The sequence below is a fragment of the Cydia amplana genome, chromosome 8 (assembly GCF_948474715.1).
Source record: "Cydia amplana chromosome 8, ilCydAmpl1.1, whole genome shotgun sequence".
NCBI classification, from domain to species: domain Eukaryota; kingdom Metazoa; phylum Arthropoda; class Insecta; order Lepidoptera; family Tortricidae; genus Cydia; species Cydia amplana.
Genome location: NC_086076.1, coordinates 9,577,212 through 9,602,899, shown reverse-complemented (window position 1 = coordinate 9,602,899; position 25,688 = coordinate 9,577,212). Strand labels below are relative to the sequence as shown.

The window sequence follows — 25,688 nt, the reverse complement described above, 5'->3', positions numbered from 1 at the left end:
TACCTATACCTAATAAGTAAGTTTCGCACATTTGCTGTTAGATACCGTCAAAATTCATTTTGGTATCATATCAGAGCGTTATCACGCTATAAAGATGATAATCAATTTACTATAACCATAATAGCTATACCTATAGGTAATAGTGGTCTGACTGATCGATAAGGTATATACTGATAATGTCATCGCATCATTAAATGCTTTCGAGAAGTTGACGTCATGCAAACAAACTGCAATGTAGAATACGCGTCATACTGGCAAAAATAATATATCGTTGGAACATAAGTAAAGCTGGCTCGGTACAAAGCAATTACTTTTGTTATTTTAGCATGGGGTAGGTTAGTACCAAATGAATACCTAACTAACCTAAGGTAACTGGCCGATTTAAACCTCATGAATAGTTAAAGTAGTCATGTTTATTTACTTTTGCATAGCATAGGCTTTCGTCCAATGTGTAAAAAAATGTGTAGGTACTTTTTTATTCGAGTCGAGCGAGATAGATTTTTTATCATTACTTCAGTCTGATAAACATAGTATAGTATATGTATGTTAGTATATGTATATGTAGTTGCAGCAGTATAGTTGTTCACTTTTAAAAACATAAAGGTAAACCTACCTACTTAAGTTTTATGCTCAAATAAAGATGTCATAAAGTTTAACAAAAAGTGTGCTTTGTAATTTAATAGATATAAATACCTTTTACGATGTAACGTCACAAACAACATTATTCTAAATAAAGCATAATTCCCTGTCGCCTTGGCGTAATCGGATAACACTCACTACAACGTTAACAGGGCTCTTCCAACGATTTCTGGGAAATAATGGCGTAACGTAACGCGATGCCAGCATCCAAGACTTATTCCTTGAAACAGTAAATTTAATCCACTATTTTAGGAAAAAGTAAGACTGTATGTTGACTTAAATTTGATTTATATCAATGATGTTTAACACGACTTTCATGTCACCATGTTTGATGCCATGAATTATCGAAGTACCTAAACATGTGACTAACATAACATACGACACACCTAACTGTATAAATTAGACTCCCTATCCCTATCGTAATCAAACTACATAAAACATTACATATAATATAGCACCATTGCCATTATAATATAACTTTGTTTATAAAAATAACGCATTGAAAAGGTTAACGCTACAACAATAACAAACATCGGGTAAAAGAACAAAGGCAATGACTAGACGCCAGGTTAGTCGTTAGTCATCGGCCAGAAGTGAAAAAAAAAACGAATCGAATTGGGTGACGATGTCGGTCGATGACGCGATCTGGACTGAGAGTGAGGTTATCTCATTTGCTCTAAAAAATTAGGTTATGGTTATTATTACAAGAACTTTTTATCTGTCTTCCGTTCACGCTCGCTTACATATTTTTTTACTGTAGTCCTTGATAAAAGCTTTTTCTTACTCTTTACGACTCTCTTACTCTTTGACGTTTCAGATTTTCCAAAGAGCAGACATTCGTACACTTTGGCTGTTTTCCTAAATTGTTTCTCCTCTAAATCAGGAGCTTGGCGGTGCTCTCCCGTGCATCATGATTGTCCAAATACAGAAGCAATGCGCAAGATCATTACGATCGCAGCTGGGCCGCGGCCGGCGCCACCGCAGTTTATTTTCACGCTCAAATTGGCGTCTTCTTGTTTAGGGACAGTAATGACTCAAGAATCGGAACAAAACAGTCAGCCCTTTTTGTAGTGACGATATCTCGGGATCTTGGGTTTCGAGGCCAGAAATAATCGTGGTAAGAAATTTATCTTCTCTATAAGATTGGAGCAGGTTTTAAGTTATACAAGGGATTACTTTCTTGCGTTTAGATTAGGTAGGTAACGATTAATTCTAAAAACAAACACATTTTCTCACTACATTACATCTAATAAAGTATGACAAACGTGAATACGATAATGAAAATTAATGATAACGAACATAAATGCTCTTTTACGGCTGGTGAAGCATTAAGAATTATGTTCTGTAATAAATACTAAATTTATTTCGTTGTCAGCAATTCGTAAAGTCCGACGCGGCGGGGGTCAGCATATAAAGCACCCGAATTAATTCCTTCCCGGTAAGAACGCCATAAACATGAACCAAGGAAAGTAGCGCAAGCAGACGATTCGTTAGCCGTACGTACTACGTATCAAACGATTGGAACTTGCACGGAGGAATGCATTAAGTGCATGTTGCGTTACTGCCCGTCACGCCGGCTTACACCGTTACTCTGCCATCTTCATAAACAATTGGATTAACACTTTATCCCCTGGTAATAAGCATGTGATGAACGCAGTGTTAATTTTGTAAGCCGGGCGAAGTGCTCCATAAGCGGTTATGATTTATTGATTGATTAAAAGAATTTTCTTTGGAGCGCATGTGAACTTTTTTATAAGCATTAAATTGCAGTTGTATAGACGTAGAACGAGTCTACCATAAACTACTACGAGGCGAGGCAATCTAAATGGATGTGCTTTATCTTATTAAGATGTGCTTTAGGAAAGCGGTCATCTCAGCTTTAGGGACTTTAGTTTATAGAATGTGTGTCATAGAACATTAGACGTTCAGCTCTATTAGTCGATAAACTCGTTCTATACTAAAAGGCGGCATCGTCAAACAGCGGTCTTGACATCACTACGAGAACCGGGAATTGAGCAGCATTATGACGTCTGTCATCTAGAGATCGGTGTTTGCGCGTGATCGGCGTCGCGTATTACCTAAGTCCAAAACTCTGATTATTATTGTGATTCCCTAATAAATATTGTTTAAAATGGTGCTCTGGTGTTTTTACCCTTACAGCTTCAGAAGTGCGATAGTGGATTCCCGCCTACTACGATATAATTTGTCGAAATTGACATTACGAAATTTACCGCGCGTAGTCCTTCCTTGTTTCATTGTTCTGATCGTTAATCTGATTGTAATGAGTAAATGCACCAACACCACTCATCAGTTAGGGACTTAAATATACAAAGTCCAAGATTGGTGTCAAAATCATACCTACAAGAATAGCCTACAAAACTAACCTGTGCCGGCTATTGGCTGGCGTATCGTACCTTTGCCGTGTGTTTTGTGTTTGATTTCAGATACCTATTTCAGTTTATGTACATCAATGATCATGACTGTCAAAAATAAAACATATTGACAGTGTAATAAAGCTGCTGGCATGTATGTATTACAATATTCACAGCAGAAGATCACAAGACATAAGCTGACAGATACCATTAGGTACAATTGAATTTTGATATTGGTATGAATGAAATAAATCCTTGGGATTATAGAGTAGGTAACTCAGGTAAAAGTTAACTCAGGTAAGAAGTCTGTCGATCCAACACCTAACAGTGCTCCGGGGCCATAGTGGAAAATATTCACTGCCTCACTTATATGTTGTGTTATTTTTGTAATCTATGTGCTTTCAGATACATAACATAATGTGATTAAGTATGTCTACATGACATATTAACAAAATGCTATGATCATTTTCTAAAGTTTGTGTCGTGGTGAAATTTACATTCAAGTAAAAAGCATACAAAACAAGTTTGGTAATGTAAACTTAGCCTTGATTGATACTATATGTATGTTGGTATTATGCTTTCATGATTAACAATGAGTGCTATTTAATACTTTATCCTTTCAGTCAAATTAAAATAGATTACAAGTTTTCAAAAACACTGGAATATTGGTTACAACAACAATAAGGAGAAATTACTTTTTGTTTCATATGTGTGTGTGTGTGTGTGTGATATTACACATGCTTATTGCAACTGAAATAATGCTTTGTTGGTGTGTTTTTGGTTTGTGTAATTTCCAGAAATTTGACAGCAATGATTCTTGAATTGAACGACCATACCGTCTTTGAACGCACTAGAGTGACTATCGGGTCAGGCCTCTATAATGAACCCAAATGGACATGGGTAATATTTGTTAATTGGTTATGGATGCCAGGTATATTATGTCCTAGTGCTCATAATTCATATATGGAGAAAATATGTTGATAAGTGGCTATTCTCCGATGTCATGGAAAATGAGGTATTTATTTAGAAATAAAATGTTTGTTCATGTTGTACATGTATACTAACGGTCAGTATGTGTTACATTGACTGTGTGTGGTTAGTAAAGTGCGCTTTGTGAATAAGCGAAAGGTGACATTTATTTGTAGCTGGTTAGTATCGTCTGTGACAAATGTAGTCACTCCATGTTTCCGGAGCCTCCTCGGACTGAATATTTTAAAAGACAGTTCATATCACATATAACCTCCTGCATCTTTGCAATTAACATTAAGCTGCAGACATACTGATAAATAAGGCAGTAAATCATTTGAGATGTTGAGAAAATTTCTGTCTGTACATATTATTGATTGGTTCTATGTATGAAAAATCTTATGAGTGTTTATACAAATTAATTGCATACAGCTTATAGTATGTTGTGGTTGTTGTTTTGTTCATTGGGATGTTGGTTAAAGTTTGCATTGCAAATATTTTTCACAAAATGTCATATTATAAAATGAACCAAAGACATATATTTAAACAGACTTACCAAACTAATGAAAGTTTTATTGGCATGACATTGTCAAGTGTTTGAGTTATTGACAATGATAATCATTTGTGTTCTAACAGTATGTTTCAGATGCATTTCATTATAACAAAACTTTATTACTGATGAAGTTTGATGAATTTCCAAGGTTAAAATCTTGTCAAAGAGATGGACATATTGAACAAGATATTTACTGAGCTGAGTATGACACTGGTAAAGCAGGTTGTTGCTAATGGTAAGCGAGGTAAATACTTTCAGGAGTCAATATGGATATTGACGGTCTACATGATACATGTCTTTTACATACAAGTGCGACTGGACTCTAAACGTTCCAGTCCGATAAGTGTTTTATGGGTGAATATTAAACGAAGGTAAATAGCTTGGTTAAAGCTTTCCAAATAACTATTTTAACCCATTCACTGCTAATGAACATTGACCGAAGAATATCATGTCATGAGCTACTGTTTGAAGTTATTGACGGTTTTCGTCTGAACTTGTAGTGTGTTATGGTACCGTTTGCATTAATAAACAGTACACTTTTATTACTTCTGGGTTTCATAAATCAGAAGTTATAAATAATAATATGTTTCACAAATTTTGTGGGTTCACTAAGTATGTATTTCATTGTTTTGAAAAATGCATAAATTGTGGTTTATTATGTTATGAACTCATTTATCTTACAATGTGTGCTTGCATGGCATTTAACAAAATTATTTAGTTTTGTGCAGGTATAAGTTAACCTGGATGATGATGTGTTGAGTTATCTACACATAAAATGCACATGCACAGCTGGAGAAAATCAACCATGTGTGTCTTGGGATTGGAAGCTTTATGGTTTAAGCATATGTGCCATGATTTGACTGATTGGTCATTATCAATATACACTTCATGATGGTTGAAAAATACAATTTGTGAACCCTCGATAAGGCGAACCTGGGTAAGAGAGGAACCTCGATAACATGAACTTCTGTTCAGGCTCTACTGTAGTTCAATGTTGGTATAGTAAGAGTGTTGCCTTTATTTAGGGGCACGGAAGAGGCAAGCCAAGTTGCACATGATCATTTACAATTGGTTGCATAGTAGCAACTGCTTATTATTTTATATTTCCCATGTTAAGGGCAAATGCTGTTATTTCAGGTACCGTTTTCAGATTAAGAACTGACTACGAGTATATTCTCAGATTAGGAACTGAGATATAATTTTATGAGACACTCGGATTGAGAACTGAGTGATTATTTTATTTATATTACTTACTCTCGAGTTTGGAATCGAGTTGTGATTTTGTTTTATCCCAGATTTAGAACTGGGTTACTGTTGTCATACTTATGTGTTTTGTTAACAGGTTTGCCGACTAAAATAAACACATTGTGCTTGATTAATTTTATTAGACACTCGGATTGAGAACTGAGTGATTATTTTATTTATATTACTTACTCTCGAGTTTGGAATCGAGTTGTGATTTTGTTTTATCCCAGATGTAGAACAGGGTTACTGTTGTCATACTTATGTGTTTTGTTAACGGGTTTGCCGACTAAAATAAACACATTGTGCTTGATTAATTTTATTAGACACTCGGATTGAGAACTGAGTGATTATTTTATTTATATTACTTACTCTCTTCAATGTCTGCTATAGAGCTTTAATTATTATGTGCTCTTTAAGAAGGGCTGTTACTTTAGTCTTGGCAAGGGATGCTATCCTTAATAGGCTACTTCCTGGCGCCGGTAATCGCAACAGAGGCTTTAAGGAGCGGCCTGTTGCTTGTCACTATCCTTGAGAGGGTGGTTGTTGCTGATATTTGCAGTGTAGGCTTTAAGAAGCGGACCATTGCATGTGATATAAGACTATCCTTCAGAGGATGGTTGTTACAGGTATTTGCAGTGTAGGCCTTAAGCGGCGGACCATTGCATGTGATATAAGACTATCCTTAAGAGGATGGTTGTTTACTGGTATTTGCAGTGTAGGCTTTAAGAGGCGGACCATTGCATGTCATATAAGACTATCTTTAAGAGGATGGTTGTTACTGGTGTTTGCAGTGTAGGCCTTAAGAGGCGGACCATTGCATGTGATATAAGACTTTCCTTAAGAGGATGGTTGTTACTGGTATTTGCAGTGTAGGCCTTAAGAGGTGGACCATTGCATGTGATATAAGACTATCCTTAAGAGGATGGTTGTTACTGGTATTTGCTGCAATGCAGGCCTTAAAAGGCGGACCGTTGCATGTGAGCTTAGATTATCCTTAATAGGCTAATTTTGTTACTGGTATATCTGCAGTGCAGGCCTTAAGAGGCGGACCATTGCATGTGATACAAGACTATCTTTAACAGGCTAGTTTGTTCCTGGTATCTGCAGTGCAGGCTTTAAGAGGCGGACCATTGCATGTGATATGATATTATCCTTAAGAGGACCATTATTTCTACTACCGATGAATGTTTTATCTATATCGTATCGTACTATTTGTTGTTGACCTTGAGAGGTTGGCTTGAGACCTTGTTTACAAAAGGATATTTTAATGACCTTAAGACTGATGATTTCAAGGTTACCTTGAAAGGGTTGCTTGCACTTATACCTTCTAGGGATCGCTGGCGAAGTACCGGATCCAGTAGAGTTGGAGGGAGTGCCTGTTCGAAATACCCAGTTGGAGCGAGTGTGTGCACCGGGCTCCGTGACAACCTTATCGCGAAGGGCCGACTTCTGCGGTCGTTGCGCCTACAAGGGCAGTGGTGTCCTAGCCTAGGCAGCTCCGCACATGCATGAGACGTGTCCCATGTTAGCCTCTCACGAGTTGTACGCATTTTTGTGCGTGCATGCGAGGGAGTCTTACATCCTACAACGGAGAAGCCAATTGTGAGTTTGTTCCAAGTCTTTGCTTTTAAAACGACACAAATAGTCATTGTTAAGTTAAGCGGTAAGTATGAACGCACCGCTCAATGGAAGGTTTGGGTTAGCTGCATGGGTATACATGCTAGAAATTTATCAAAATCTAATAAATCCTTCAAAGTTATATGACGTTATTCACAAGAAAATAATTTATGTTAGATGGTGTTACAAAAAAAGGGGGTGGTTTATCTACCTGCCGCTAGATGTCACGCTCATCGCAATATTTTATTATTTTGCATAATTAATTAATTGGTATTTATATCCTCTTGGTGTCATATGCACGTGAATTAAGCCTTTTGTGTATTTCAAGCAAGTGCTGAGCAGACTTGCATATCCTAACACCTCTCATACCACGGATTATTTGGTACCTAGCCTGGTCATGCTTTCTTACATTTGGTTCAGTCGGCTTAAGCCCTTACTCCAATTCGACTGAAATAGAACTAAATATCTTGGTGTAAGTTGACAATAACGAAATGGCCGTTTCAACGGAACTCGAGTCGAATTACTCAAAAGGACCAAGGCTTGTATATCGGCTGAGCGTAAAAGGTGCTTGTTCAATTCGCAGAATATTGAACTGGTGGAGGCTACATCCACCTGGTGAAGACCCAGCTTGCTGCGACTGCGTTGGCTGTGGCAGACTTCAGTGGCTGCACTGATGACAGTGACCTGCGGGGCGCTGGTCGGGTCAGGCGATGGCCGAGCTAAAAGGCGGCATCGTCAAACAGCGGTCTTGACATCACTACGAGAACCGGGAATTGAGCAGCATTATGACGTCTGTCATCTAGAGATCGGTGTTTGCGCGTGATCGGCGTCGCGTATTACCTAAGTCCAAAACTCTGATTATTATTGTGATTCCCTAATAAATATTGTTTAAAATGGTGCTCTGGTGTTTTTACCCTTACAATACCTAAAGCAGGTTGAAATTTAGATTAACAAATATATGTATATTGATCATTTATTTAACCTTAACTTACGTAAAAGATTCTTCAATGTCATGATATTCAAAGAAGAAACTACGTCTACACCTCGCAAAGGATTGTATTGTGTAGGACTATTAGGTACCTACCTAAAATATGAATCGTAATAAAGCTTAATTTCATATTCCGGTCACGGCGGTCATAATAAAAGACCACAATAATTCATAAAGTACAAAATAAAATTAATTCTTGGATCTCATCTTGGTACATACATAAATGTATTCCAAACCAAACTGCCTCTGTGTCATAACTTATTTCAGTACACCCTTCTGAAATTAGGTACGAGCTGACAACACTTACGAGTACTGTATTCTATTATTAGCTGGCCACAAGTCATTTAAAATAGCAGTAAATAAGCCCATATTGATCGATCAACTAGCCAAATGAGGTCTGCACCTGACATGTTTTATTCAAAGGCATTCACTGCCAACAGTGCCAAGTGCCAACTGCCAACGCAACGCTCCATGCACGGGACTGGTCGGTCTCAGATGCTAGTAATCATTTTATTGTTGAAAAACAGGTGGTGGCAACATCCATTCTCTATTGGTTTGATTTAAGGTGCAGCTTTTACATGTGTAAATATAACTATGTAAACATACCAATTTATAACTAAACTACATAAAAATAGGGTTGGAGTGCGGGGTTGAATTTCTTAAGCATTATTAAACATTTTTCTAATTTTTTGCACCAGAATATCAGATATCTTGAAATTTTACATTTTGGTACTTAATGTAGCTAATAAATCCAACAACGCATGAGATTCTAAAGTAAGTTTGCCAATAACAGAATCAATGCCATGTTTCTTGCTACACTAAGTACACTAACACATGTCTTTTTATGTTAGAAGAGTACACCGGAAACTCTATAAGTAGTTTGATTGTCATGTCACACGAAGGAATTTTACGTAAAGTGATCTGCGATAGTGCAGGGGTGTTATTTCAACCGTATACCGAAGATTAGTGAAGTCACAAGCTTGATAATGGCGTATGGTCACATCATATTAGATTTCGAAGTTCACGATTAGAATGGTTTCCTTCAGTCATGGACTGACCGAGGCTCCGCAAGTAATTTTAATACAGGACAGGACGCTGGCACTCGGGCAGGATATCGCCTTAATGCGCATTAAGGCTGTAAGTTGATGTAATGAATGGTTTTTACTCGCTATAATTTGCGTTTTTCTGTAAACTGCATGTAATGCGACCGGTCGCACGCAGCTTGCGTCTGGTCGTATCCTTTGGCGTTGGCAATCGTAAGCGTAGAAAGAAGTATAATATATTGTCATCAAAATCAACTTAAGACACTCAAGTTACTTTACGACCAATTACACATTTCAACTTCGTATTTGTTAAGTTAATAAAGCGCAGGTGTCTAAGTAACTGTTCACAGTAATTTCTCGAGTGAATGATTCTTGCTAAAGTCCTGCACTTTCCACACTAACGACTTCATTAATTGTAATTACAGAAATGTTTACTGGTTATTTTGCGCCATTATGTCTCGCTTAAAACTCAAGAAGTATTTTTGACCATTAGCCCCCAAGGTAATATTTAAGACCTTTACGGAAAGTAATGTTAGCTGAACCTTCATGTTTAAGTTAAGTTCAAAACTGTTTGTGGTTTAAAATGAATTCAAGGTTACAAGAAAACTATGGCTCCAGTAACCAGCAAAATTAATTTGGTCGAGAAACATATGCACGTTCTGTATGAGCACAAAGCATGATTCATAAACGCGCGTCCTTTGTTTTCTCATGCACGTACATCTTTTATCACGTAGAACAATGCCGATAACAATTACATTACATAACGAGAATTCTTTCTCGCTTATCTTTTGGAGTAATTAAGTTTAAAGACAGTTAACTAAATGGTTATGCTTTAACAAGAAATCTATTTTCGGAATTCCGGGCGGCTAGAAATATTTTGTATTGCGGGTGAACGAGCGTGGATTTTCACTCTGAAACGACACGGTGTTGATAGATTTCAAAATACGGAACAACCCGAACAACGAAACTGATGTTGTTGCCACGTTAAAACAGAGCTTAAGAATCTTAAGATTCTTAAGGTATAATAAATGAATGCATAGACCAGGAGAATGTTTTCATTCAGTCAGAGTCAGAGTGCTTAAAATAGTTCAGTAACATGAAATGTGACTTCCTTATCATAGCTGTTTCAATTTCATAGTTGCATCCGAAAAGAGCTCAGTGACAGCTTGGTAACCTATGGCAAGAATTTACACGGGCAGTTTATCTCTTCTAATTCAGAAGTGCAACTATTAGGCGATTAAATCGCTGAATGATTAGGTATGCTTTATAAGGGAGATGCAGTAGTTAAACACATTGCCAATTACACTTCCTAGCAATATATCTTAACGAATAAATTATAAATATAGACATATAAAATGATAATAAATAAGGAAAGTCATGAGGACGCCGACAACCAATCAGGCGTACGGGCAACATCTACCTATGTTAGAATAATACGGGTACTTAATGTTAGAATGTTGCTCCAGGTAATATGTAACGGACATGCAAAAATAACATTGGCATAAGTGGATGGTTGTGACAATGGTTCGCAGAAGTCAGGAGCCATTGAACAATGAACATCATGTTTACTAATAGGTAGTCGTCGACTCGGTGTCAGTGTCGCATGATTAAGTACTTATTAGCTGTTGAAACCAACCGGTTTTCGCAAACAGTAAAGTATTAGGGATTGTGTTGTGGCACAATATGAGAAATGAGGATCGAAAGTCTGATTCTGACGGTCATCAATCACAAAACGATTCGAATTGTGCAGAGCATTTGCTTCAGTCTGAGTCTGAGCCGTCTTAAATGTTATTAAGTTACGAGGGGTGTGAACTCGCGACCACTGGTTTGAAAGCACGTCTTTTCCTCGGCTCGCGACTCTAATACCTACCCATGGTGCTTCAGTTGTTCCACTTATGGTCTAGTTAAAATTCCCTCAAAACCGAATAATTCCATATTACTCCTTAAATTAAATCATAAATTACTTAAGCATCAGAATCACCCACGAAGCTCAACAATAATAATTGAACCCAAACATGCACCTAATTTAATCAACAATGTTCCCAGCGACAATCTAGCAGCCGCAATAAGTTTTGTCTTTTATTGCAATTGCAACATTCCATCACTTGATTTTGTTCCCTGTTGGATAATGGTCTAGATCACTTTTTGCGTGCACTTATAAGACACAGTTTGGTTGCTGCTATATTAGTCCATTCGATAACACTGACCCCGGTAAAGCAATTCAACTTTAATGACTGGACGCAGCAATTTGCCCGACGCGCCTATGACATGCATCAAGTCATAAATTATGTATGCGGAGCTGGAACACCGCGGGCAGGAGAATTTTGTACTCTGAAATGATTAACATTCAATTCTGGCCACAATTTCTAAAGGTAAAACTCGCTGTCATGTCAGACATATTTGATAAGTAAAAGTAATAGAAGATGAATAGGGAGTCGTATCCAGATCTTACCCAAGTTTTCAAGACAATCAAAGAATATACTCACTTCCACAGTTTACGAGGTCTGGACAATTATTATCTCTCCTCTTTTCTCTAGTAAGAATAAGCGTCCCTTGTCCTTTCCGTGGTTTCAATTATTCACAAGAACAAAAGAAGATTTCCGAAAAACTTATGTTATTGTAAAATCAATAACGTTATTTTTATAATTTTGAATTATTATAATTTTGAAATTAGACACAAATAGTCTACGAATTCAGTTCAAGACCGTTTATTCTAGACTCTCTTATCTGGAAGATATCGATGATAGATAATAGCGATGAGGCATACTGCGTTGCATGCGTTGGTGTGGTTTAAAACATGGAATTATTATCCTTGATTGGTTTGAGGCGGATACAGGTTTATGTAAACACCAATCGTTGGTATTTTGTTATTTAGGTACTACTTGGTTTAGTTGGCCGACTCGTTTCATAACTTTTGCTAATACCGTATTTTGGTACTAAAAAGACAGAAAATCTTTTACAAGTTTAACAAATAATCCACAAGAATCAACGAGCCGAATTGTTATTAATACGAGATAGCTGTTTAACTCGTACCTATTTAACGACTCTTCGCTTAACAGTTGAAGACAGTTTTCGCGATAGCAACACAAATAGACTCCAATATTGTTTCGAAGAACATTTGTCTATTAATAAATTGCTTCCTAGATTAACTCACAATGGGTTAGATAATACTGAATTATGTAAATGTTTCTATCATCCCGCAGTGTTTATGCCCAGTACTTTTAATGTACGTCAGAAAGTCTCGAACTCCTATGGCGTCTAGAATACAATTTGAAAAAAAAAATAACATCGTCACGGATCATCAATAGTATTCAATAGCACAGCGGGGTATGAAGTTACGTAAGAATTAAGATCTGTCCAAACATCGAAGAAACTATCACCTAACACAAAATCAATAACGTGGAAGTCACGATTGCATCTCGAGACAACACGTGCAGAACTGGTTCTAAAGTAACCTGGCAACGTAACGTAACGTCTTATTACATAGTTTGGAAACTGTTGAATTCGGCTTCATGTGCCGTAAGTTTAGTCAATTTAAATTGTTGATGAATCATCTAAGTATTCGTAATCATACTAGACGTAAGGTCAGCAAAGCCTTATTATGCAAGTTGATGTATATCGCCATAGACAAGCTTAATAATATAGGTAATATGACTCAAGAAATTAGCAAACTTTTTGCGTTCGTCTACATTATCAAGTTTAACTTTGTGTTAATTAATCCTACTTCTGAGTAAACACTTGTCGACTGCGACACTCTTGACATTGACACATTAGCACCCGATTTAGGTTAGAAACCCACGTTATCCACCAAGGAGTCATAATTGACACATGTTATAAAACTTATATTGAATAGGTAGATGTAATACATTCCCATTTACTGTTTTCTATAAAAACACGTGATAGGTAACACTAGTACCGCAAGTTTGTCATCATGCGTGAAAAACTCAAGTCATACATTTTCTCGGAAAAGTTTCCAAGTCGACATTTTTTAATGTTTACTTCACGATAAAATTTTAATTCAAGTGATTGATATGGGATACCATAGATTCCTTAGATTAAAATCTATAAGTTTTGTTTGCATATATGATTAGCCAGACGGGTGGGCGGTTCAAGTCAAGAGTGCTTTTCTCCTTGACCGTGAACGACATGGAGGCGTGTAGGTAAGGTAACACATATAAGATGTCATTGTCATGATGGTTAGTTTTGAATCCAGACTGCGTCCTGTGTATAAGTAAAATAATTAGTTAATTACACTACCACAATTTTAAGATGTCGCTCCAAGACTGGGCTGTATTTTATTATACATAGATACATTGTTGAGCTGGTACTTTCGTCGCAGCAAACACAAGCAGCTCGGAGCTCGAGCAAGTTGGTGAGCAATTGATCTCACTGGCATGGCAAGTAGGGCTTGCAATTCGAATATTCGAATATTCGAATTTGTCGAATATTCGACCTGTTTTGATATTCGAATATTCGGCCGCTCAGGTTTCGAATATTCGAATATTTTTTATTACTATAAAAAAATCTATGTCATCCGCTGTAGTTACAGTTTCTGTGTGTTTTACGGGTATTTACAGTGAATGAGGAAGGGTAGGTACCCAAATACGAAGGAAATAATGAAACAGTGAAACCTAACTCAATTTAAAAGAAAACGAAATCAAAAAGTATGTTATTTTTACGGTGCGTAAGTTTTAAGTTAAAGGGTCATTCTGTTTATTCAGTATAAGCGTACGTTAAGCGAATTTTTGAAGTCTAAACCTTGCCACTTATCGCAATTCTCAAATTTAATCATACCAAACCTGCCCAACTTGGTAATCTAACCATGCACCTTTAGCTGACGAATAATCCACCCAGTACTCAACTAACTTTTTCCCTTAAATATTCCAATATTATATAATTAGCCGACCATTCGGAATAATAACTTGCCAAAACAAATAAAGTCAATAAAGATTCAAAATACAATGAAATTAAAGGCCTTTTTACAGGCCTCTGAGTGATTACAAGTTAATTTAAATCGGAAAATAATTAGGTACCTACTAAAAAAAATATCTTACATTCCTAGGTGTTTGGATGGTTAAAGTTATATTATTTCACACAAAGACGCATTTATAATAAGTTTTATCTAGAAATATTAAATACGTCTAATTTTGGCGTTTTACTTGTTTTTAGAAATGTGGGCATCTTATAAATAGTAGGATGGTAAAATCTAGTCAATTAAGTGGATTTCTGCCAAATATCCTTAGTTTTAGCAATATGTGAAAAAAGCTTTTGAATAAAACGATAATAAACCGATTTCTCGTTCCTTTTCTTATTTTTTATAATATTCGAATAATTATTCGAATATTCGAATACGTCGTCAGAAAAAGTCGAATATTCGAATATCTGAAAGTTTCGAATATTTGCAAGCCCTAATGGCAAGAGCAATAAAAAAGCTAAGTAGACCGACAGGGTGAAGCGATCGGACTCGGAGCACCGCAACATTCCATAAAAGGATAATGGAGTAAAGTGGTTCGGAAACAAAAAGACCGAACGGATCTGATGGTAAAAAATTGAGATACCATGTGGGCGATAGGGATTAATAAAAATTGGTCATGATTCTATATACTTATTACGGGTTTGTTTCCTTGGTAAATACCTATTATAAAAATCGCGAACTATTTTATACTTTTACCACAGAATAACTAATAGTACTTTTACGGTACCTACTTGACGACGCGTTCACCTAACGCAATGTCAAATAAAACTCGCTAAGCTGAAAGACCGAGGATAGTATCAGAGGAGGATCACTTATTAGAGCGGAAAACGAGTGAAGGTGGCCTTAACACTACCAACCCTCAGATAATTTAGACAGGTTATGACGAAAAAGAAAAGAGACAACGCTATGAGGCTACAGATCATAGTCCTGCTAATAATTATTATCACTCTCTGTAATGTAGAATGTAGCTACCTTTAAATTCTGTTGCGAAGTTTTCTATAGACAGAAAGAGCGGACTCGGATTTGTCATACCTATTAAAACATCGGAAGATGGACGATTTGCAATAAACAATCAATTGTACCTACTACTTATTAATAATATGTGATCAGGAAGAAGGAAGAACAGAAATAACTCTAGGTCACATTCAGCAAGATCAATCTGTCATAACTAATGTGAATCATATGTTAACAATGGATTTCAATATTGAATAGCTAATAAGATCCCATTGACCATTGAGTGATACTATCAGTAGGTAAAGATATAAATGATAGAAACCGTCAACCAAATTAGCGTCATTAAATATTAAACTTATCTTTCACAGCTGCAGCAGCGAAAGCGAAAGAGACAGTAAAGCAACAAGACCCATGTCATCAGGTCAACATTTATGCTGCTAGTACCATCTACCTGATGGTCCACCATCAGGAATTGTGCGAGATTAAAATACACTCTGAACTTCCTGCGCACGCGAGGAAGACTTTACCTAGTCTAACACTAACATAAGAGGCGGATACTGTTTAATAGCGAAGATGACTAAGATGAGTGTTAGCACGCTAACATTTCTGCTTGATACAGTCGATAAATAAAGAACAGATATATCAATATCACACAGCAGACTAGTAAAAAATTGCATGCATAAAGTGTATCAGATCCTATAATGAGACTAAAAATAAAAATCATCGGAAATAAATCACACTTAGCCACAGACCCAAATCCAAGATGAATTCTAACCTCATTTCCAATCTCAATGGGTATCGGGGTCAAATTATTAATCGGGTTAAATATTTTTGATTATTTTAAAATAAATATGCGATTGTTGCTGATACTTTATTATGTATCGTGTAGTTGTAGTATATTGTCATAGGTGCTTGTTAGAAAACGTAGTAGGTACAAAAGGTACTAATGTACCTACCCAATAATTAAATCATTGTAACTTATATACCCTAACCGACCTACCTAGTTACAATTGATAAATAATGTATTGGCATGAGATAAATCCCTAGCGAACGGCAAACACCATTGATCGCTGATATAAATATTAAAACTAACGGTCGATAGACAGATGCGTGAGCCCGCATAACTTGTATTATGCAATCGCAGAGTTGCTAGAAAAAAGTGTGTAGGTCAAAGAATAATAGCCTTTTTAACAACCACACAAGGTCTTTGGCAAAGGAACGATTTAGGTATGTGGTTTATTGTACATAAACGTCTGTTAACTTTGATCAAAAATATATATAATTGTGGGAAAACAAGAATATTTACAACTACGGGAATTTTAGCTATACAAAACATATTGGAGGTATTTTCATAGCAAGGAAAATAGATGTTGACCGTGGAGGTCGTAACGGTAAAAGTTTAACAGTTTTTTTTTAAACTTTATAAACTCATTTCACATCAATTAAAGTAAATTGCCACGCTGAATTATGGAATAATTCTGACCGAAAAACGTTACAGAAGCTTAAATTTATTAAAATCGCGAATACTGTCAAACTTTCACCGATTGAAAGAACTAATTACATGTGAAAGTAATTTGACTACCACTTTTTGTGTACCATACCACTCCGGCTCAGACGTGGCGAATTGCGAAATCAAAGCAGCATTTAGCGTTTCGGTTTAAGTTAATTTCGGACTGTAAGTGATACCTGACAGGCATAATACGACTTGGGTTTATCTTTGCATTGCATCAGTTAAATAGATCAAAGAAACTGCAAAAAGCAAAACTGGCAAAGTAATTTTAAGAGCCCATCAACGTGCACACTAGCGCCACTGCTAAATAATCATGATTATTTAAATTTAACGAAATATATTTTAAAAAGGGGGTTTTTTTAAATATTCTTCGTTAAATTTAAATAATCACGATTATTTAGCAGTGGCGCTAGTGTGCACGTTGATGGGCTCTTATCTTGTAACGGTTGCAAATGATATTTGTCATCAAAAAAAAAACTTTGAAGACGTCTGTTTGTAATGCTATTTCCAATAATTTATATTGCCAATTTTTACATTTTGATGATAGTGCAAAGTGTGCCAGTTTATGTTAGTGATATTTTTTCCGGAATAAATACCGGTGTGATGTAAAAGTAATTTACATCTTGTAAAATCTTAAATCTCATCTGTTCATAACTAAAATTGATGACTTGGTTGGTACACTTCTGTTGAAAAGATTCTAGTCAAAAGATATTTGTAGAAAGCTAATTCAATGACGATTAAATCGAAGTTTGGGTGAGAGTAGGCAATGAATAGGTATTTTTGGAGTTATATCATTAGAAAGGTACAAATGCGAGTTTTAATTGATAATGATAATATTTTCCAATACCTATCTAAAAGGACCTTGATAATACACCTACCTAAGCCTTCCTGGGATGATCTACATATATGTAACCTATCACCTATCTCATTATTTCGTTAATTACCTACAATCATGGAACGTATAGATAAGAAATTATGTAGCTGTATGTTAACGTAAACAGCGTTCAACGCACGTTTCTAAATTCCCTCCCAACAGAATCGTGACGCCCATCTCAGTGTAATGCCACGTTCTTTTACTTTTTTTAGTTACTTGTTCCAATCCAAATCTAATGTGTTGTTCATAATGGGCTTTCGGGGAGGCTCATAAAAAATGGAAGGTAAAGGTAGATCCCAAAGGCACCGGGCGCCTTAAAAGGTAATCGCTCGCAGGCTTTTTTTTTAATTTCGTAGAAGAAGGCACAAAGAGTTGAGTCAGCTGCCTGGACGAACATACAGCTGGCAGGCAAGAAAAGTTTAGTCGTTTCAAAACTTTTTAATATCACCTGGCAATAAAGAACATCGTTAGATGAAATGTGTTTTGTAAACAATGTTGTTTCATGCATTACATTTTAGTATCGGTGTCAACCTAGAGAGCTTACTGATGGGCTTACTGTAAATAATATCTAAAAAAAACATGATACATATGCACATGCACTTATGTTAATATAATTTCATATCATTATATAATTAACGGCCTCCGTAGCCTAGTCTGTAGTGACCCTGCCTACGAAGCTGGAGGTCCCGGGTTCGAATCCCGGTAAGGGCATTTATTTGTGTGTTCATCATGTTACTTAGTTACGGATGTTTTCTATGTATTTAAGTAATTATATGTATCTATATATTATATATATCGTCGTCTAGTACCCACAACACAAGCCTTTTGAGCTTACCGTGAGACTAGGTCGATTTGTATAAGATTGTCCCATAATATTTATTTATTTTATTTATTAATTAAGTAGAAAAACCATTTAAAAAATATGGATATGCACTTGTCTTTTAGTTTTTGCATCCTTATTCCTTATCCTTAATATGTATTATAAGGATATAACTGATATAAGGGATGAAATATTAATGTTAATTATTTTCTATGCTGTTATAACATTATAGAAAATAATGAACAGCAATAATTTCGCAGCATAATTAATTTAGTATGTTTCTTCCCTTTTCCGTATGTAATTGAAGGCAGCTTAATTAAAGGTCAAATTTTAAATCAGTCGTTTAATTTGACGTTATCACTCATCGTACAAGACTTGTACTTAGTACGAAAACTTCTGCACTTCAATGCTGATATAATGACAATACACTGAACATGATACAAGTTCCTAGCAACTAGGCTCTGATTGACTCGCGTAGTAACCATTATCACTTGATTTGAATCAATGATCCTGGGAATCAGAGCACGTCCAACACAAATTGGACAAACCCTATTTTATCAATTACTCAAGACTAGCAATATCTAGAACGACTAGAACACTAACATGGGGATAATGTATGTTATGTTAGGCATACAATCAGCAGCGGCTGATAGCTATGTATTATGGGTGTTCACTCACAATAAAAAACAAAAACTAAACCTACACATTCAATTAACCGTGGCAAAGTACCTAGATGTCGGTTTCCGTCCACCCGGTCATTGAACTCTCTCATAGATTTTCGAAATTACGAATATCTTGACGACCGATAGACGCCAACTGCAGTTCATTTTACAAATGGATATAATGTTTTTATTTAAATTTTATGGAAAGATGTACTACATTGTTAACACACCTACTTATTTCGCTCCAAAAAAACTCACCGCACGTCGCCCGCGCCCGAGCCAAACACAAAACATATACTTTAAGACCTCTAAGTAACACGAAAAACAAAATAAGCTAGTTACTTTTATCACATTCACACAACACAACCACGGTGTTTTTGCATATTGATCTGAATAGTAAATATATAAGTTTTTGTTTTTGACTAACATTGTTACGAAAGTTCAAGGTCGTCCATAATTTAACTCGAGTCCATTTTGTAAACATTTTCACATTCTCCCGTTAAATTCATTAATTTTTAAACACCTCACAACAAACTAATTATGTGCTTTCACTGTTTAAACTCTTGTTTCATTATTTATAATGAAAAAAAAAAGCCAAAATTGCATTCCCGCCTTTAAAATTGACTAAGGTCTGCTTAGAAACAAGTGACAACAACAACATCAACATGGCGCGGGATGCGCGCGCAAGGTCAACCGGGCTCGGAGCGCCGCACCGATTTTGCCTGTTCCCTCATAGAAAATGTTCCGTTTCACGTGCGGAGCTGTGTCGAAACTTCTCTTTCGCTCTTATTGAATTTCCTATTGATCGAATGTACTAAATCTTTTTCCATAGGAGCGCAATGCAAAGCGCTCCGCTTCGCGCGTTACCTTTGATTTCTATGAAATTACGCCTAGTAGGTAGTGGTGAGCTGTCTATAAACTTATCATGAATAAAGGTTATTATTTAATTGGTATTGAGTTTTTTACGATAGATCTTAAATAGTAATATATTAAATATGTGGTATAATTACATTTTGATTATTTATGGGAGTGCACCGCACAAGCGCTCCTTAAGGCCAGCCGCGCCTGCATACAATGCAAAGCCAAAATGCTTATTAGTAAATTCTTTGAATGATTCAGTCATTTACAATGTATAACTTATTAGGTATTTAATTAATAAACGACTTCCTAAAATCGTTTAGGTACACACCTTCCTTTTAATACAAGGAGCTACTATATAAATGGAACGAATGTTCTTGTATCGAGGCTATCAAGCAACCAATTTGTTAATTTGTGACCCAAATAGATTGCAACACGAATTCCCATTTATCTCACGTTTATCGACTGAAAATAGGACAACTTCAGCAGCTGATGCAACGACTATAAAGCTAAAAATTAAATTGTTTACGGTTTCTCTCTATATTCTTTGGCAACGTCGCAAGTAAAAGAATTGAACATAAGTAGATATCTTCAACTTCATTTCAAATCAATTTAATAAAAAGATAAGTTTTTAGATTATAAAATCATAGCTGAGCATCAAAGCGATAGTCTAATCATGCTTAAACATATTAAAAACTTAATTCATAAATTGTGCATATGCTACCTATTTTACATCAAAATAATCGCAGTATTGTCGGAGCTTAGACGCCACTTTCGTTTTTTTACAAGTACTGAGGTTTAACGTCTACCTGTTTATGACTTTTCAAATAGAATACCGTAAAATGTGCGTCAACACAAAGCGCTTTGAGTACGTTCGTAACTCAAACAAATAACTGCGGAAACGACTGGCACAACAAAACGTCAGTTATTTTTTAAATACCATTTCCATCCACATCAAGTTCGAAATACAAAAGTTGGCGGTTGAATTAATATACCGGCCAGTATGATTCCATATGAAATATGAATGTTATGATTAATGTAGTTTTATTATTATCACACAAGTTGTGAGAATGTATTTAAATTTCAAAGGCTGTACCATTAATTGGTCTGCGGGATCCAGCCTCCATATTAAACAGGTGCTTTGACCCGTAGACGAAACGTGAGGAAATGTTTAGATTTTATGTTTTTAGATTTAGTTTGTTCATTAACATTCAGCCGTCGTAGTTAGTTAAAGCTTGATTGGCTCCTCTGTCCGTATTTTAGAACGCTGTCAAAGGATTGGTACAGATAAGAATCTAAGATGCTTGTCCCAAGTCCCAATTCTGGAACCGAATAAACTTAAATAGAGAACATTATGTTCCGTATAGGCAACGAGTAATAGAATATTAATTAATGCGAGACAAATATGCACACGGAAAATGTATAATGAAGCAATTAAATATTAGTGAAAGCTAAAGATTCATGCTCAGAAACCTTAGAATCGACAGACATAACAGGAAAAACCAACAATTAGGTAGGTACGAACGCCGATCGGGGATCAGGTCTCGTTACTATTTATTCCAAGTTCCATTTACACGTTTTCAATATAACATCGTAGAAACTTCGGAATCAAGACTGTGTCCACGAGTAACCTAACATTCATAGAAATTATTTCTAGTGGAAACCATTAAAATGTGGTCACTGTGGTAAGCAACCTCGATAGAAAATTGGAAGCGCCCCTTAACACGACCACAACACTCATATGTTTTATCACTGTAGAAAGTATAGGACAAAGTATAGGGTAAAGTATTAGGTGAAACCCGTGAAATAGAATGGATGAACTCCTACTTTGAACAAGACTCTTTAAACAATGTCCTTCCAGGGTAAGACGTAACACACACAGGTAGGAAAGGTACAGTCAGAATAGGAAAATACAAGTTCTAACAGAAAATGCCGAATAGCCCAAAACGACATAAAGCGAATCCAAGATCCCGAAGTAGTAGGTGAGGAATTGAGGATGCGCCAGAGATAGACATTAAGGGAGAGTAAGATGAAGGTAAAATATTCCGTTATACATATTTGTGTCTTCTTATCATCATCTACATACATACACCTACACCATTGCTAAAGATGGATTTAATCACTAAAACATTGATGATTTTAGTTTAACGACTGAATCCCTTTTTCCTGTGTGTGAAGATGGTCTTTAAACCATCCTACGCCAACTCAACTATGTCCGCAAGTAAACATTGAAATCTGGTAGTAGTTAGTGTAGCTATCTGGCTCCCTGGACGAATGTCCAAGCGTATGAATATACGCCGGTTGCTGCTCAGGAGTCAAGATTTATTTCATGATGTTCAATTACAAATACAACAATAGAGCTTCTTATAGGTATAATATCATTATTTTGAAATGAACAATTCTACCTTGTGTTTTGATAATGTTATCAATGCTATCGCGTTTCGCGATCATCATGACGCGCTTTCGCACCGACTCGCAAAAAGATATACCTTATCTTAGATAACAATAAATAACTGCATTCAAGGAAACTACATATGTTTCGGAGGAAAAATTTCGGCTGTTGCCCACATCGATAACATTTTGCTGTAGAAATGTCTAGATATTTTGTAAATAAACCTCAAGGGTTTGCTTCCTCATTGTGACGTTTATTTTAGGACTTTTACATTCGTATTTCCAATTTGCATTATATGGTTCATCCTTCCTTTTCTTTCCATAGTTATATACGAGTATGCACCGTAATATATCTAGTTATATAAAATTATGACTCCTATTGTATAATTGTATAACTGCGTACGATATGCTAATGTTACTACAACCGCTTCGCCTCAATTTTGTTTTGAGTATTTCCATCGCTGGGCGGAAATTTTGATCAAAACAGTGCGTGCATAAATTATAAGTACACCGAACCAGCAATGAGGAACTCTCTGCCGGCTCCATTATGAACATAGGAGTACTCGCTGCCGGCATAAACTCTGCAATCTTTGCATGCCAGAGTTAGTTTCAAAACTCCATCCAGTTGTAAATGCAATGTTCTTTTGTTGCCAAAGAGTAGCAATTTTAAAATTTAATACTAGGTTTCATGTAGCAATTCCGCAATATTATGCCTACATCTAAATTGCATTACGTAATCAAACTTTTTTGTTGCACCCGTTCATAATAAAATGAAATGAGAAAGCGTAGCAAGAATTTTAAATAAGAAACCAACCGCAGTCTTTGTGAGCGACAAACGCATGGTTTAAAACAAGTTTCTTTTGTTGATAAGGCCACAGAATGTCCGTGCCGTTGACTTACTGTTATTATTAATACCGATAGGTATAAAACTTAATTGCAATTACATTTTACAAAGTTTATAATTTAGTACTTTGCTTAAAGTAATTTAAAATATTAACGTTATCTTTTATTAATATACGCCATTACTGCCATTAGACAACACATTAAGTCTTGTCACTATTAACAATGATCGATTGGAAAATGGTAATTCATATTATAATTACATCTATTATCTTGCAGCAAATCAGGTCATTAGCGATACGATAACTGCTAACTATTAAGTGGCTTCGGGTAGTTAAATTTGTCGTTCACGTTCACCTACATTTTAGACAGCTTTGCCTGCATTGGACCTGTCTGATGCCAAGTGAGGATAAGTTATATCTTCCTCGAAGTACCTAAATGTAGGTTCAAAGTAAGCTGGCTTACCCTTGAATGTGTCGTAGGCCGTGGGCTGGTACTCCTCCCGGAAGGCGTCCTGTGCATACGCCGCGATCAGCGAGCTCTTACCCACCGCCCCGTCCCCCACCAACACACACTTAATCTTCTCTTTCTTCGCACATTTCACCTTTCCCTTAATCTGAAACATCCGATTAAGTGTCCTACTCTTCTTTTTGTCGCGAGCCGTCCACTCGTTCACTTTATCACAACAGTTCGTTTCAGACACATCATCTTTAACACGTCCATTCTCTTCGGCGACTTCTGAGTAGTCGTAGTCGTCATCGTCCCGACGATCTCGCGGGATCGGAAATTGACTGGGATTGTGGACGCCGAATACGAAGGGCCCGTCGCGGTCCGGCAGACGGTTAGAAAACCCGTTCGCAGGCGTAGGCTTCGCGTACTGAACTGTGGGAGCGCGGTACTGGTTCGATAAATACTCCGCGGACGCATGAGGATCGAATCTGAACACCAGCTCCGCCTCTCTCCTATCTAAGCTCAGCTCCGGTGGCGTTAACTTATCCTGGAAGTAACTGATTTTCTCCCGGGACCTCGTCTCCTGCAATCTCCGTTCAAGTTCGACATTCGAGGGCTTCCAGTAATCTGGTCGGTATTCGTAGGGATTGGGCAGGTTCCTAGGCGCAGGTAGCGGCCGCTGAGGGCCGGTGTCGCGGGGCGGTGCGCGTGGCGGGACCACTAAGGGCTTCTGCGGCTCTGCCAGCAGCGGCCGGCGCGCGGACAGGTTCGCGTTCCTGTTGAACATGATCCCTTCTAGACTGGGCGACATTTGAGCCGTCACGAGTGTAGGCCAACACGACGGTTATCGGAGCGTGCGTTAGCGCACATAACTCGGTGTGGCTGGAGTCGTTCGCGTGAAAGTCTGCGATTCGGATCGTGGCCGGGCGTGCGATCGGCGCGGCGGGTGGTTCGCGACTAAGCGCCGCGAGACGGCGAGGCCGGTGGCTCCCCTCGCCCGGAGAAATGACCTGTTGCTGTTACCTTGCTCAGGTACAAACGGCCCTTCGCGAACGCAGCTGCCTGTGACGAACAAAGCGCGTCATATGGCAGCCTACCCTGCAGTCGTTCAATGAAACGCGCAATGAATGGGCCGAGACGTGGCTTGTTTACTTATAAGTTTGGCATCACGTAGGTGCCAACAATGATTTATTGTTGACCGGTTACATGAGATAATTAATGGGTCTCCCAATGAACACAATGCTTTAATTTGACCGACTATCGCACTATTCCAGTATAGGTAGTATGCTGATAAACGTACCTAGGGTTGCCAGATGGTCGGGATTTGGCGGGATTCTCCCGATTTTTAGCAGGTGTTCCCGATTCCCGACAAAGTGTAAACTGTCCCGAAAAACAGCTCACGTTATAAAACAATAATTTCAAGTTCCGAACTGTCGTCGAGCGAGCGAGCTGACGATGACGTAGTGCCAATAATGTAAAATATCGTTGTTTTTAATACAATTACTTTAATTTGAATGTATTTTTTTTAGAGATGCCCCGAATAGTGAATTTGGCCGAATACCGAATATTCGGCCCCTCCCTCGGCCGAATACCGAATATTCGGCATGACATGCGAACATTTTGAGTCACAATTATTATGCAAACTGTTCGCCATCAAAGCACTACGTTTGCTAAGATATATTTTTATGTTGAACAGAATTAATGAATGTATATTAGTCAATCAAATCAGACCCATGATAAAAATAAAATATTTTGTAATCAATAAATGCTCAAAAACGTGCCTTCGTATTTAACTACTTTCCAAGAATACATTTTAAATATTAAATATACCTAGTTTTTGGTTATTTTTTGTAATTTTTCTTTTTAGGTAGATGCTACAGATATTCGGTATTCCGCCGAATAGTAGGCAACATTCGGCCGAATACCGAATA

General features: G+C 37.0%; 1 protein-coding gene across 1 annotated transcript in view; it reads right to left on the bottom strand.

Annotated features, from left to right (window-relative positions):
• Window positions 1-24,872, bottom strand: part of LOC134650046 (uncharacterized) — a 47,530-nt gene extending 22,658 nt beyond the window's left edge. Inside the window, exon 1 of the mRNA XM_063504870.1 lies at window positions 23,773-24,872. Coding sequence (XP_063360940.1) covers window positions 23,773-24,568 — 796 coding nt within the window. The 5' untranslated portion in view covers window positions 24,569-24,872. The remainder of the gene's footprint in view (window positions 1-23,772) is intronic.
• Window positions 24,873-25,688: the final 816 nt, after the last annotated feature.